The sequence below is a fragment of the Perognathus longimembris genome, chromosome 11 (genome assembly GCF_023159225.1).
Source record: "Perognathus longimembris pacificus isolate PPM17 chromosome 11, ASM2315922v1, whole genome shotgun sequence".
NCBI lineage: Eukaryota > Metazoa > Chordata > Mammalia > Rodentia > Heteromyidae > Perognathus > Perognathus longimembris.
In genome coordinates this window covers 61,438,152-61,450,611 of record NC_063171.1, presented here as the reverse complement: position 1 = coordinate 61,450,611, position 12,460 = coordinate 61,438,152, and the positions used below count along the sequence as shown (strand labels likewise).

The window sequence follows — 12,460 nt, the reverse complement described above, 5'->3', positions numbered from 1 at the left end:
GCGGACACCCACGCGGTGCTACCCTGCGACTTTCTGTCCTTGGGTGTGGGGCTTGAACACCGGGCCTGGGCGCTGCCCCTGAGCTCTTTCCCTCAAGACTAGCTCTCTACCACCTTGAGCCACAGTGCCACTCCCAGGTTTCGGGTGGTTCATTGGAGATAAGTCGCAGGGACTTTTCTTCCCCGGGCTGGCTTTGAACCGTCACCCTCAGGTCTCAGCCTCCTGAGTAGCTAGGGTGACAGGCGTGGGCCCCCAGGGGCCGGCTCTCTTGCTTCTCAAAGGATCCTTGCCCGCCCTCCTCACCCCAAACCTTAAGTTCCCTGCAGCTCCCAGGACCTCCTAATGTCACAGCCCTTAGGCCTCGTGTAACCTGCCCTCCACACACGCGCACGCACACGCACACACCACACACGCACTGTTTTATTTTTTTGAGAGTGGGTCTTGCTGTGTGGTGCAGGCTGGTGTGGAACTGTCATCCTCGGGCCTGGCCTCCGCAGCCCGGGCCTCCGTCCGCTCAGCCTCCCCTCCCCGGCTCCTGCAGACGGCGGATCCCTGCTGCTGGGGAGCCGAGCTCCCAGCCACGCGGCCGGGGGAGCGGGCGCTCAGTAAAGGTGACACAAGAAGCCCGAGGGGGGGCGGGGAGGGGGGCCCCCAGGCTGGAGGCGCAGCAGGAGGGGGCGCCTTCGCCTTCCTCCTCCCCAGCCAGAGGGGAGCCAGGCCGCAGTCCTGACCTGCCCTGCCCTGCCCGACCCACTGGGGCCCGAAGGTGGGATGGGGGCAGGAGGGATGGGGCAAGAAGGACCGGGCAGGAGGAGGGGGCAAGAAGGACCGGGCAGGAGGAGGGGGCAAGAAGGAGCGGGCAGGAGGAGGTTGGCAAGAGGGATGGGGCAGGAGAGGACAGGAGGGACGGGGCAGAGGAGGGGGCAGGAGGAACGGGTTGGGGGGGGGGGAGACGGGGCGGGAGGGTCGGGGGCGTCCCCGGGCTCCCTCCTCCTCCCACCCGGGGTCTCGGGGAATGAAATCTGCCCCGCGCTGGCGGAGGGAGCGCGCGGGAGGACGGAGCCGGGCGCCTCCTCCCGGCCGGGGCGCGCGAACCCGCAGCGGGGGGGGGGGGGGGGAGAGGAGCCGCGGCCCCGGGGGGGCGGGGGGAGCCCCGAAGCCGGCCTGGCCGGGGGGAGCGGCGGCTCCCGCAGGCCGGGCCCGCACCCCGCGGGCGGCGCCCCCCCCTCCCCGCGCCGGGCCCCGCCCCGCGCCGCCGTCCGCGTCCCCGGGGCCGCGCCGGCGCCCCCTCTCCCCGCGGGGCCTTGGTACGCCCCGGGGGACAGCTGTCCCGGGGTCTTTTAACATTTGGAATGCTGCAGATGCCGCCGCTCCGTGAGGGGCCTCCGGGCACGGGGGGCCGGGCCCGTGGCCCGCACGCCGGGGGCCCGGGGGCGCCCAGCCGCGCGCGGGGGGCGCGGGGGCCGGCCGGGGGGGGCGCCCGAGCTCCGCGGGACAGGTAAGGCGGAGAGCCGGGAAGCGCGCGCGCGCGCGCGGGGCGCACGGGGCGGGGCGGGCGGGCCGGGGGTGGGGGGGTGGGGGGGTCGCGCCCCACCGGGGGTCTCCCCCGGGAGAGGGCGCGTCGGAACTCCCGCGCCCCGAAGGCGCGCGCCCCTCTCCGCCCGCGCCCCGCGCCCCGCGCCCGCCCGGGTTCCGGGGGGCCTGGAAACAGCCAAACAAAAGGCGCGAAGCCTCCGACCCGCCGGGGGAAACGGGAGGGCGCCGTGGGGGAGGGGAGCGGGGTGGGCCGGACGGACAAAGGGGGCTTTCTACCCGAAGCCGGGGGGGGTCGGATCTCGGGGTTCACCGGAGCTCCCCCGTCCCAGCCCACCCCACCCCACCGAGCCTGGAGGCGGCGGGCCGGGACACCTTTCCCCTTGGGCGAGGAGGAGGAAAGGGGGGGGGAGAGGGGAGCAGTTGAGGGGCCCCCTGCCGCCCCCCCCCCTCGCCCTCCGGCCCGCAGGGTCCCGGGCTGCCCCCTCCACACACACCCATCCCGCCCCGTCCCTCCTCCCCCGTCGGCCTCCGCCTCCCGCCACGGATTCTGTTCATCCACGAAGCCACGCCGGGGGGAGCGTTGCGTGGGGGGGCTGTGCCTGGCCGGGCAGTATTGGGGTGCAGGGCCGGCGTGGGGCTGTGCTTGGCCGGGCATAAGTATTGGGGTGCAGGGCCGCCGTGGGGCTGTGCCTGGCCGGGCAGTTTTGGGGTGCAGGGCCGGCGTGGGGCTGTGCCTGGCCGGGCAGTTTTGGGGTGCAGGGCGGCGTGGGGCTGTGCCTGGCCCGGCAGTATTGGGGTGCAGGGCCGGCGGGCTGCGAGGCTGGGCTTCAGAGAACGCTGGGATCCTAGCAAATGTGTCAGGATAAACTTCAAGAAGGAACTTCAGGGGACCGTGGGGTGGGGGGTGGGGGGGCGACTTAGTGCTGGCGCTGGGCTTGGGGCCGGGGTGCAGCGGGTCCCCGGCTCCTCCTCGCGGGCTCCCGAGCCCCAGGTTCCAAGCCGGCGCGCCAGCTCCCCCTCTTGTGCGCTGCTTTGAGTTCAGGGTGTTGAACCATCAGATCCAACTGGATGGAGGAGACTTGGCTGAGCAGCTCCGCTCCACGTGCATTGGGGCTCCACTGGGCTGGGAAATGCGTGCTGGGCGTGAAGGATGGAAGGACGGGGGGGGGGGGGGGGGTGGAGTCGGGCTGGTCCTGGGACTTGAACTCAGGGCCTTGGGAGGCGATCCCTGAGCATTTTACTAAAGACGAGTGCTGTACCACTTGAGTCACAGACTTGTTGGTAGTTCATTGGAGATAAGAGTCTTGGACTTTCCTGCCCGGCTGGCTTTCCACTGCTATCTTCATTCAGGTCTCATCCTCTGGAGTCGCTAGGATTACAGGTGTTAAGTCCAGATGCCTGGGTGTTCATAGAAGCCAAGGCACCGGCCTTTTGCAGAAAGGAACACGCTTTATTACCAGGCTCAACGTCCCAGGGGTCCAGGAGCTGGCCAGCGGCCCGCTCCAGCCTGCCTCTCTGCTCAGTTGGTAGGGGGAGGGTTTCTAGGAAGGAAGCATTACAGGTGGCATGTGTCTGGAGGACAGTTACCAGTTATGTTCTGCTTGGGGGGATTCCGTGTTTTGTGACGTCACTGGCCAAGCGCTTGGCTTCCCCTCTCCGTCCATTCTTGGAAAGCTGGTTCCAAAGGCTGGGCCATTAGCGAAAGGTCTGGAGCGGTTTCCTGGAGGGCAGCCTCAGGAATTTATGTCCTGGAGCATGCAAGCTTTAAGCCAATTTCTCTTCTCTCCCCTGGACACAGATGGGGGGCGGGGGGGGGGAGGCGCTACCCAGAGGCAGAGTTCTTAACCAGGTTCATGGCAGCCTAGGTATCTGTGGCTAGAATGCAGAGTTATCAATGTGGTTTGGGGTGGGCACCTACAACTTCATTAATGATATTTTTTTAATCAGATTTTATAGCATTGTCTTAGGTTAGGAAGCCCAGAAAACGCAGAGGCACGGACAGGACCTGCACTTTGCCAGTAGTAGAGGTTCGGTTTCCAACCCCAGAGCCGTGGTCGCAGCTTCGTGGAAATATCATGTATACTTCTATGAAATGACCCGCGACTGGGTCCTCTGTAATGCAAATAAAACTGTTTACAGATGTTGTTAACGATTTTCTGGTGTTAGAATTCTACCTCAGTGTGATGAGCTCTCTTAGCGATTCTCTTTATTTTAGGCATTAAGACAATGGACTGAAGCCAGGGGAGTTGATTCTAGAAGCTTCCACGCCCTCCTGGCGGGGGGGGGGGGGGGGGGAGGGGGATTGCGGCTGGGGGTTGGGCAAAGGCTGCTTACTTGCCGAGTCTACTGGTATCTGTTTGACTTGGAGGAAAGCAAACCTGTGGGGGGGGGATGGGAAGGACTTGCTGCAGGGTGGGGAGGGGCAGGGGGAAGGGCAGGGCTGGGAGGGACCGTCCCCTCTGAAGACCCCTCTCCCTGGCCTGGGGACAGTCAGGACTCTGGGGCTAACATTGTTTGGAAAAGGGGTGTGTAGAGGAAGGTGAAGGTGTGTGTGTGTGTGTGTGTGTGTGTGTGTGTGTGTGTGTGTGTATAGGAGGATTGGGGGGGGTGCTGACCAGGGAGAGGTGGCAGCCTGTGACCCTCAGATGTTTGATGAGAGCTGCTGGCTTGGCTTTCTTGCTCTCAGCTGGGCGCTCCACCACTTGAGCCACGCCTCCAGGCCAGCTGTTTGCTGGTTAATTGGAGATGGAACCTCGTGGACTTTTCTGCCTGGACTGTCTTTGGACCCTGATCCTTTGGGTCTCTACCACCAGGTGCGAGCCGCAGGTGCCTAGCGGGGTGAGGGTGTTCAGGGGAGACGCACCCTGGGGGGTACAGCCTTGGTCCTCAGCACATCTGTGTGTCTGTCAGCCAGCCTTGGCGTCTGTAGTCCAGTCAGCCTTAGCTCTGCTTCCTCCTGTGCAACTGGGCTGGACTCCAAACAGGTTTCCCAGTGCTTGGGGGCCGTGGGTGCTTGGCTTGGAGGCTTCGGGGTTATTTTTGTTTTTTTTGTTTTTGTGGGGGACAATTTCCTGGTGGTAGATGGCGGCTTCCTCTTCTTCTTTTCTTCCTTCTTTCCTTCCCTCCTTCTTTACTTCATTGCTTCCGCCTTTCCTCTCTTCCTCCCTCCCTCCCTCCTTCCCTCCCTCCTTCCCTCCCTCCCTCCCTCCTCTTCCCTCCCCCTCCCCTCCCCTCTTTGTCTATTTCTGTAGACTGGATCTTAGGTTGCCCTGGCTGGTCCTGAACTCCTGGCTTCTAATATGTATGAATCAGCGGGACTACAGGTGTCTCCCTTGCCCCAGCTTTAGCCCGCGGCTCTTAAACCCTGATCTGTGACCCACAGAACTCCCGTGGTTTCTGTTTCTGCCTGTGGGTCCCTCGTGACCTTCTACGTTTTCTACCGGTGTCACCCTGTTCTGGGAGGCGTGCCGTTCCTCGATTTCTGGAAGGGAGAATGAGCCTCCAGGAAGGCACAAAGAGGAGGCCTGACCCCTTGGCCTTCTGGCGTTCCTTCCCGGGGAGCCCCTTCCCCGGGCTCCCCTCAGGCCCCGGAAGTGCAGAGGCCCCAGAACCGCCTGCTGGATTCGTTCAGGGAAGGGCTTGCTCACCTGCCCCTCCCCTCTGACTCAAGTCATAACAAGTAACCTGGTTCCCCTGGCCCGGCAGCCTGGGAGGGACGGCGGGCGGGCGGGCAGATGGGAGGGCTGGCCGGAGGGGTGGCCAGCAGCCCGCCCCAGCTGGAGCCGGCTCACAGAGGGAACTCAAGGTGGCTGGCCGGCGGCTCGGCAGACCCTCGGGCGACATGAGAGGCCCCTGGCCTGTTGACCCCGGAGCAGGGGATCATCAGCCCAGACACAGGTGAGGGTGGGGGGGGGTGGAGCTGGTCCTGGGCCCCGGGCGGGCTGGCCCCCCTCCGGCTCATGGGACCAGGGGTGCTAGGCTAGATAGAGAAAAGGTTCCTGGGGATGAGCTGGAATGGGAGAACCTGGTTTGGGGAAGCGGGGGGGGGGGTCCCCTTTGCAGTAGGGTGTCCTCCTGGCCTCTTTCCTCCTTTGCCTTTTCCTGGGGGGACGCGGTGGGGCTCGGTGGGCTGCTCCGAGGGGCCTGGCCCCGGGACTCCGGAGTCGGGGAGGGTGCCGGTGTCACCCCAACTGGCTTTACCTAAAACTAGGCGTGCTACGCGCACCTAGCACCCGCCCCCCCCAAATGGGGGTGGGGCAGGCGCCCATCTTCTGGAGGGAGGGCGGGTGGGGTCTGCTCTGTGGTTGCTGATGGGGAGGGTCTCCCCCTTGACGAGGCACGGCTCAGAATCAGGCTGAGGAGCTGCGCCCCCCCACCCCTTCCACCCCCCCACCCCGGCTTTAATCTTCACTGTGTATCTGGAAAATGGAGATCCGAAGGCCGGGAGGCTTCCCCCAGGCCGTGCAGCCAGTCCCCCTTGAATCTTTGGCCAACCTGGAACAGCAAGTTCCCGGTGTGAGCGGCAGGTGCCAGGCCGCGGGGGAGAGCTCGGTGAACGGCAGCGCCTCCCTCTCGGTCCTTCTCAGCTGCCTCGTCCCAGCCCCGAGTCCCTGAGAGGGAGTTTCCCCACCTAGCAGAGCAACTCCTTCGTGGTTATAATTAATTAGCAAATGGGACTAATTAATGGCTTCCCCTCCCACACCACCTCCTCCCTTTGTCTGCAGCCAGAGGCTCTGTGTACCTGCGGGGACCCTGTCCTGGTAGGGTGTTGGTCTGGCTTCCTGGCTCGGGCTGAGCCCCTAGTTTCTGGGCACAGTGGGAGGAAGGTTGAGCGGCCTGCTCCCCTATCCTAGGAAGGATAACACCTGGGACGGACCGTCACCGTCACCCGCGTTCCTTGGGGCTTCGAGAATAAGTGGCCAGTTTTTTTTTTTCTGATATGTTTCTAATGACCCGACAGGAACTCCCCGCCCCCCAATCTAGGGTGCATTTTCTCCAATTCCTTGGAGAACCTGGAATTCAGGGGTGCAAAGTCCAGGCAGGTTTCTGGGCTGTGGTGGCGCTGGTGCTGCCCCGGCCCCTTCCTCCTCCTCCTCCTCCTCCTCCTCCTCCTCCTCCTCCTCCTCCTCCTCCGAAGACGCGGCCCCACCGCCCCCTACCCGGCTTCTGCTTCGCTTTCCCCGGCTCCCCCACAGAGGTGGAGCCCCCCCTCCCCAACGTGGGCCCTGAGCCGGGGGGGGGGGGGCAGCAGGATAAGTCTCAGACAGAAACTCCGAAGGACTTTTGGACTCTTGCTCAATGGGCTGAGTCAGTGAGGAGGCGGCCGGCCTCTCCTTCCAGCCCGCCGCCGCCGCCACCTGGGTGCCGCCCGCCGGCCTCCCTCCCTCCCGGGGCTCCGTCCGGCCGTCCCCTCCATCCGGGTTGCCAGCTGGGACCCCAAGCAGGGGGTGTGGGTTTGGTGAGGAGCGCAGAGGCGGGCACAGGTGTCGTGCGGCTGGGCGGGCTCGCCACTGGGATGGCGCCCACACCGCCCAAGCGCCGCCCGAAGGCCCGGCCAGGGCGGAGGACGGGGTGGTCGCTCTGACCGTTTCTCGCCGTCTCACCTCCAGCCCCCACTGTCCTGACGGCCCGCCTCCCCCATCCTCTGGGGCTGTGGGGTTTAGGGGATCCAGGCTCGCTCCCGAGTCATGCCAGGGCTTGGGCTTTGGGATAGCTCTCTGGCACAGAGCGGCTTCACGCGTGTCCCGTGAATGCCCTGGCCCAGGGGGCCGGGTGACCCAGGCCTTGGGCATGCTGGGCCAGCCTTGGTACCCGGTGGTGTCCAACAGCTTCTTCCTGCTCCTTCTCCTTCGTTTCGTCGTCCTCCTCTCTTGTACTGGTGCTGAGGCTTGAACTCGGGGCCTCTCGCGCTTACAGCTGGTCGGTGCTGGAACCGCACCTCCACTACTTACTGCTTTTCAGTGGTTCATTGGTGATGAGAGTCTCACTGACTCCCCACCCCCACCCCCCACCCACCCCACCCCCGGACACCCCGCAATCGTCAGATCTCGGCCTCCTGAGGATCTAGGATCACAAAAGTGAGCCACCAGGACAGCGGCCATGGCGGCGCCTCCCAGGCCAGTGCCAGCTGTGCCCCATGAGGACTTTCCTCCCTCTTCCTGTCCTTCCCTCCCACTTTGTCTCCCTACTCTGCTCCCTGGAGCCTCTCCCCCCCGCCCCCCCCCCCCCCCCCGCTCGCTCTTTGTCCTTTCCTCTCGACGGCCACCACATTCGGCTATCTAGCCCAGCAGCCTCCCTTAGAAGGAAGCCCAGGGCAAAGCTAGGCGAGCCCCTCCCCTCGGGAACCCCTCGGAACCCCCTCACTGCGGGGCACAGCCTGGGTGCACGTCTGGTCCCCAAGCTCTGTGTGGGGTGGAGGGGGTTTACTGGGAGCTCGCTGGTTACTGTGCTCTCTTCTCCTTCCAGCTGCCCCGGCCCCCTGCTGGCACCTGGGCTGCCCCTCCCGCCCCGCGCCCCCCCCCTCCCCAGAAATCCACCATGGAGACTAAGGATGAGGTCAGCGACACTGACAGCGGCATCATCCTGCAGTCTGGTGAGTGGGCCTGGGAAGCTGCCACCCCCCCCCGCCGTCCCCCCCCTACCCCCCCCCCCCCGCCCCTAGCCCCAGCCCTGACTTCACAGTGAGTCCCCAGGCCCCAGGCTGAGACTCCACGGGCTGGAAGGGGAGGGGCTGGGGAGGGTTCTGGGGAACGGGGCTGGGGGGGGGGGGTGTCTAGCTGGGACCCGGCAAAGTGCTCTCCGTGGAGAGGGACTAGCCTGGAGTTTGTATGTGGAACAGGGATCCACTATGTCCAACTTCTGGAGAAGTGGAAGACTCGGTAAGACCAGTGTCTAGGACCTAGTATTACTCTGCAGGGCCAAGCCGCTGAGTCTCGCCTTGCCTACTTTGTTTTGTTCTGTTTGTTTTTCTTTCCCGCCACCCCTACCCCCCATAGTTCTGGGCCTTGAACTCAGGGCCTGAGCACTGTCCCTGGCTTCTTTTTGCTCAAGGCCAGCACTCTACCACTTGAGCCACAGCGCCACTTCTGGCCTTTTCTATATATGGGGTGCTGGGGAATCGAACCCAGGGCTTCTGTATAACCAGGCAAGCGCTCTACCACCAGGCCATATTTCCAGCCCCCTGGCCTAGTTTTGACAGGATGGGAGAGGCATGTATGTGTGGAAGAAAGGAAGAAGAAAGTTGGGGGGTGGGGGGAGACCTGGTAGTTCTGACCATGCAGTCTGTCACCCACCGCAGGTACCCTGGTAGGAGAGCCCTCCCTGCGGGCTGTCATTGCCACCACCACTGGGCAGCCCGGAGACCGGTGTTTTGTGGTGATGACCCAGGCCACCGTAGCTAGCTTGTAATCGGTGGGCAGGTGTTAAAGGCCGGGCACACGTACGCACACATACTGCCTTAGGAGTGGCCAGCAAGCAGCTAAGAGGACCTCCTACCTCAGTTTCCCCGAGCCAAGTGCCCTTCTCCCCGCACAGGCCCCGACAGCCCGTCTCGCCCACGAAGGAGCTGACCCACGCCGTGCGCAAGCAGCAGAGGGCCCTGGAGGGCGCGGCTGGAGGCCTGCCTGGAGGAGCTGCGCAGGCTCTGCCTGAGGGAGGCGGTGAGGACCCGGCCAGTCAGCTTCCACCCCGAGCCAGGGGCCTGGGTACTGGGGTGTTAGGGCCACGCGTTGTGTGCAGGCGAGTCCTAGGCCCGGAGTCCCTGTGCCACGGTGCCCAGCCCGGGCACGGGTGGAGAGGCGTGAGTGGGGGGGACCCCGAGGGGCTGCAGAGGAGGACAGCGAGTAGACCGGTGCCCCAAGTGTGGAGGGAGGGACGTGGTCAGGGGCGTCCGTGGCCCCGTCATTCCCAGCACGCGCAATCTGGGGTCACTCGATGAACTTCCAAGGGCTAGGTAAGTGAAGAGGGGCTTCCCCCCCACCCCCCCGCCCCTCCCCGCAGGAGCTGACGGGCACCTTGCCAGCGGGAGTACCCCCTCAAGCCGGGGAGAAAAGGCCCCCAAGGTGCGCCGCAGGATCGGAGCCCGCCTACAAGCTGGACGAGTGGGCCCTGCACAGAGAGGTGAGGCACTGCCCTCCTTCCCCCGGGGGGCCCCCCTGGGGTTCAGCACCGTGGTGGTTGAGGGGTACCCCCAGCCGGAGAGCTCAAGGGTGGGCAGACAGCGAGCAGAGCCACCCGTCCAGCAAGGCAGTCAGGTGCCTGCCTGTTAGTTAGGTGTGGGCCGCTGGGCACCTCAGCCTGGGAGGGAGGGAGGAAGGGAGGGAGGGAGGGAGGGAGGGAGGAGCCGGGCCCGCCTGACCCTTTGAGGTCAGGAGGGAAAGTGTCCCTCGTGGGCTCCACCCAGCCCGGCTCGGCAGGTGGGCTCACTGGGCCCCGCCCATCACCCCCGCCCCCTGCGGCCCCGTGGGTGGGTGGGTGGGCGGGGCCTGGCTCACGGGGACACGCGGGCCCCGCCCCCTGCGGCCCCGTGGGTGGGTGGTGGGCGGGGCCTGGATCACGGGGACACGCGGGCCCCCGCCCCCCGCTGCCCCGTGGGTGGGGCCTGGCTCACGGGGACACGTGGGCCCCGCCCCCTGCGGCCCCCGGGGGTGGGTGGGTGGGTGGTGGGCGGGGCCTGGCTCAGCACGACCCCGCCCCCCCCTCCCCTCAGGACCCCCCAGAGCGGCCTGGAGCGCCAGCTGGCCCTGCAGCTGCAGATCACCGAGGCGGCCCGGCGGCTGAGCGCCGAGGACAACCTGAGCCGGCAGGCGCGGGCGCCAGCGCAAGCACGCGGCCCTGCAGGAGGAGAAGAAGCTGCGGGAGCCTGCAGCGCCGCCTGGGCGAGCGGCGGCGCAACAGTGAGCCCCCGCCCGCCACGCTGGGCCCAGGTGAGCCCGGGACCCGGCCGGCGCCTTTGCAACCGGTTAGCGCCACCTGCGTGCCGGGCACTGTGTCTGGTGCGTCCACGGGCTTGCTTCTCGGGGGGGCCCCTGGACCCCCTCCTTGCAGGGGCTAGCCAAGCCTCTCCCATCCTGGGAGACCATCTCCCCCCCTTGTGCACTCAGCCTTCAAAAAGTCCGGGTGCTGAGCTGTGAGGATTGGGGTTTGAAGCCGCCCAGGCAGAAACGTCTTACTTCCACCCGCCAAAAAAGCCAGAACTGGTGGTGGAGCCCAAGTGGTAGAGCGCCAGCCTTGAACAAAAAATGCTAAGGGAGAGAGCCCCGGCTCCGTGTTCAAGCCTCAGTCCCAGCACACGCATTTCCTGGGCTGACTCTTAAGCTTCATCTTGGGGTCGGTTGGCTGAGGTGCCCCAGGCGCACAGAGCAATGGCCTCTCTGGTCAGAGTGGGACTCCGTGAGGTAGCACACCTTTCCCTGGCCCTGGCGGGCCCAGGCACCCGCCCCTTCCTGTGCCAGCCGACCGCTGACACGGCTTGCTAAGTGACCTCCGGCCTCAGTGATGGGTGCTAACCGTCACAGTCCCCTTCTGCCCCTGCCAGTGCCCAGGTTGTGCCCTCCTCCCTCCTCTGCGCTCTCCTTCATAGTACCTGTTGGTTAGACCCTCGGCTTTGATCTGGAGACCTGTGGCTTTGTGGCACCGAGTGAATTGTCAGAGTCGGGAGATTACCCACCCCCCCCCACCCCCAACTTCAGTGTGTCTAGGCTGGTAGCTTCTATTAGTAGGTGATTTTGAGGCCTGGACTATACTGGTTTTATGGTGGTACGAGGGCTTGAACTCAGGGCCTAGTGTTGTTCTCCCTTAGCTTTTTAGCTCAAGGTCAGTGCTGTACCACTTGAGCCACCATCTCCCCTTCTGACTTTTTGTTGGTTCGTGGTGATAAGTCTCAAGGATCTTTCTAAACCCAGCTGACTGAACCAGTGATCCTCAGATCTGAGCCTGCCGAGTAGCTAAGATCACAGGCGTGAGCCACCAGCCACCCGGCTTAGGACCGTCTTTCTTTGCCTCAACGCAAATCCAGCTTGTCAGGTTAAGACTTGCAGCCTCCACTCCTCCATTCCAATGCCCACCGCACTGAGCTGGGGCTCGGCCTTGCTCTCGGTCCCGCCTGGGTCCCTGGCTGTATCTGAAGGACTTGGAGCCCGATAGGCAGAGGCCCCCCGGGAGCAGAGCTGGATCAGATTGGGCTCAGCTTGGAGAACCGGGACTTTCCTGTCGGCCTGTCAGCTCGGCCGCCTGGCTCTCCTTGTCCTCCTGTCCCTGTCCCCAGTCCCTGTGCCTCAGGCGGGCAGCTTTCCTAGCACCTGCTCTCATCTGTGCTCTCTATTGGGTAGGAAGTGTGTGACTAGACCCAGCCAGGAGTAGGTGGCAGAAAACCACTGGGCTGCCTTCCCCAGGGCGACGCAGCCATTGGCTCTAACCTGGAGCTCACTCCAGTCACCAAGGCCGCCGGGAGGGAAAAGTATCTCCACCCCTCCTCCATTCCCCCACACCCCCCCCCCCTGCGCAGACCCCAGCACGAGCCCTTCCCTTGGGAGCCCTCCCTGGGGGTCACACCCCTCCCTCCCGTGGTCCCCTTCCCACCGCACCCTGTCTGCAGCCTTGGGTGCTGTGGTTGTGGAGAGCTTCTGCCCCGACAGGCCGCTGAGGGGATGTCACTCTGCCGCCACCCATTGTGATCAATGACATTCTTTGTTGGGAGTGGGAAGCAGGCCAGGACATGCCAGGACTCTGGCTTAACCCAGTGTGGGAAGGCGGGCGGCCGAGGTGCGTGGAGGGGCTGGGCCCGGGAGGAGGGAGGCAGCTACACGCAGGGGAAAGCCTCCCACTGGCTGCTAGCTCCCACAGCTCCAGGCGGCCGCTCTGATCCCTAGCTTCTGGCCCGGCTTTGCGCCGGGTCCTGGGTTCTAATGCCTTGGCTTACAAGCTC

The 12,460-nt window shown here is 65.1% G+C and overlaps 1 protein-coding gene across 2 annotated transcripts in view; it reads left to right on the top strand.

Annotated features, from left to right (window-relative positions):
* Positions 1 to 8,011: 8,011 nt before the first annotated feature.
* The window catches only part of Inava (innate immunity activator), a 17,445-nt gene continuing 12,996 nt past the window's right edge, over positions 8,012 to 12,460 (top strand). For both annotated transcript variants that reach the window (XM_048357609.1, XM_048357608.1), the window contains exon 1: positions 8,012 to 8,128. In XM_048357609.1, the coding sequence (XP_048213566.1) occupies positions 8,074 to 8,128 (55 nt within the window). In that variant the 5' untranslated portion in view covers positions 8,012 to 8,073. The remainder of the gene's footprint in view (positions 8,129 to 12,460) is intronic.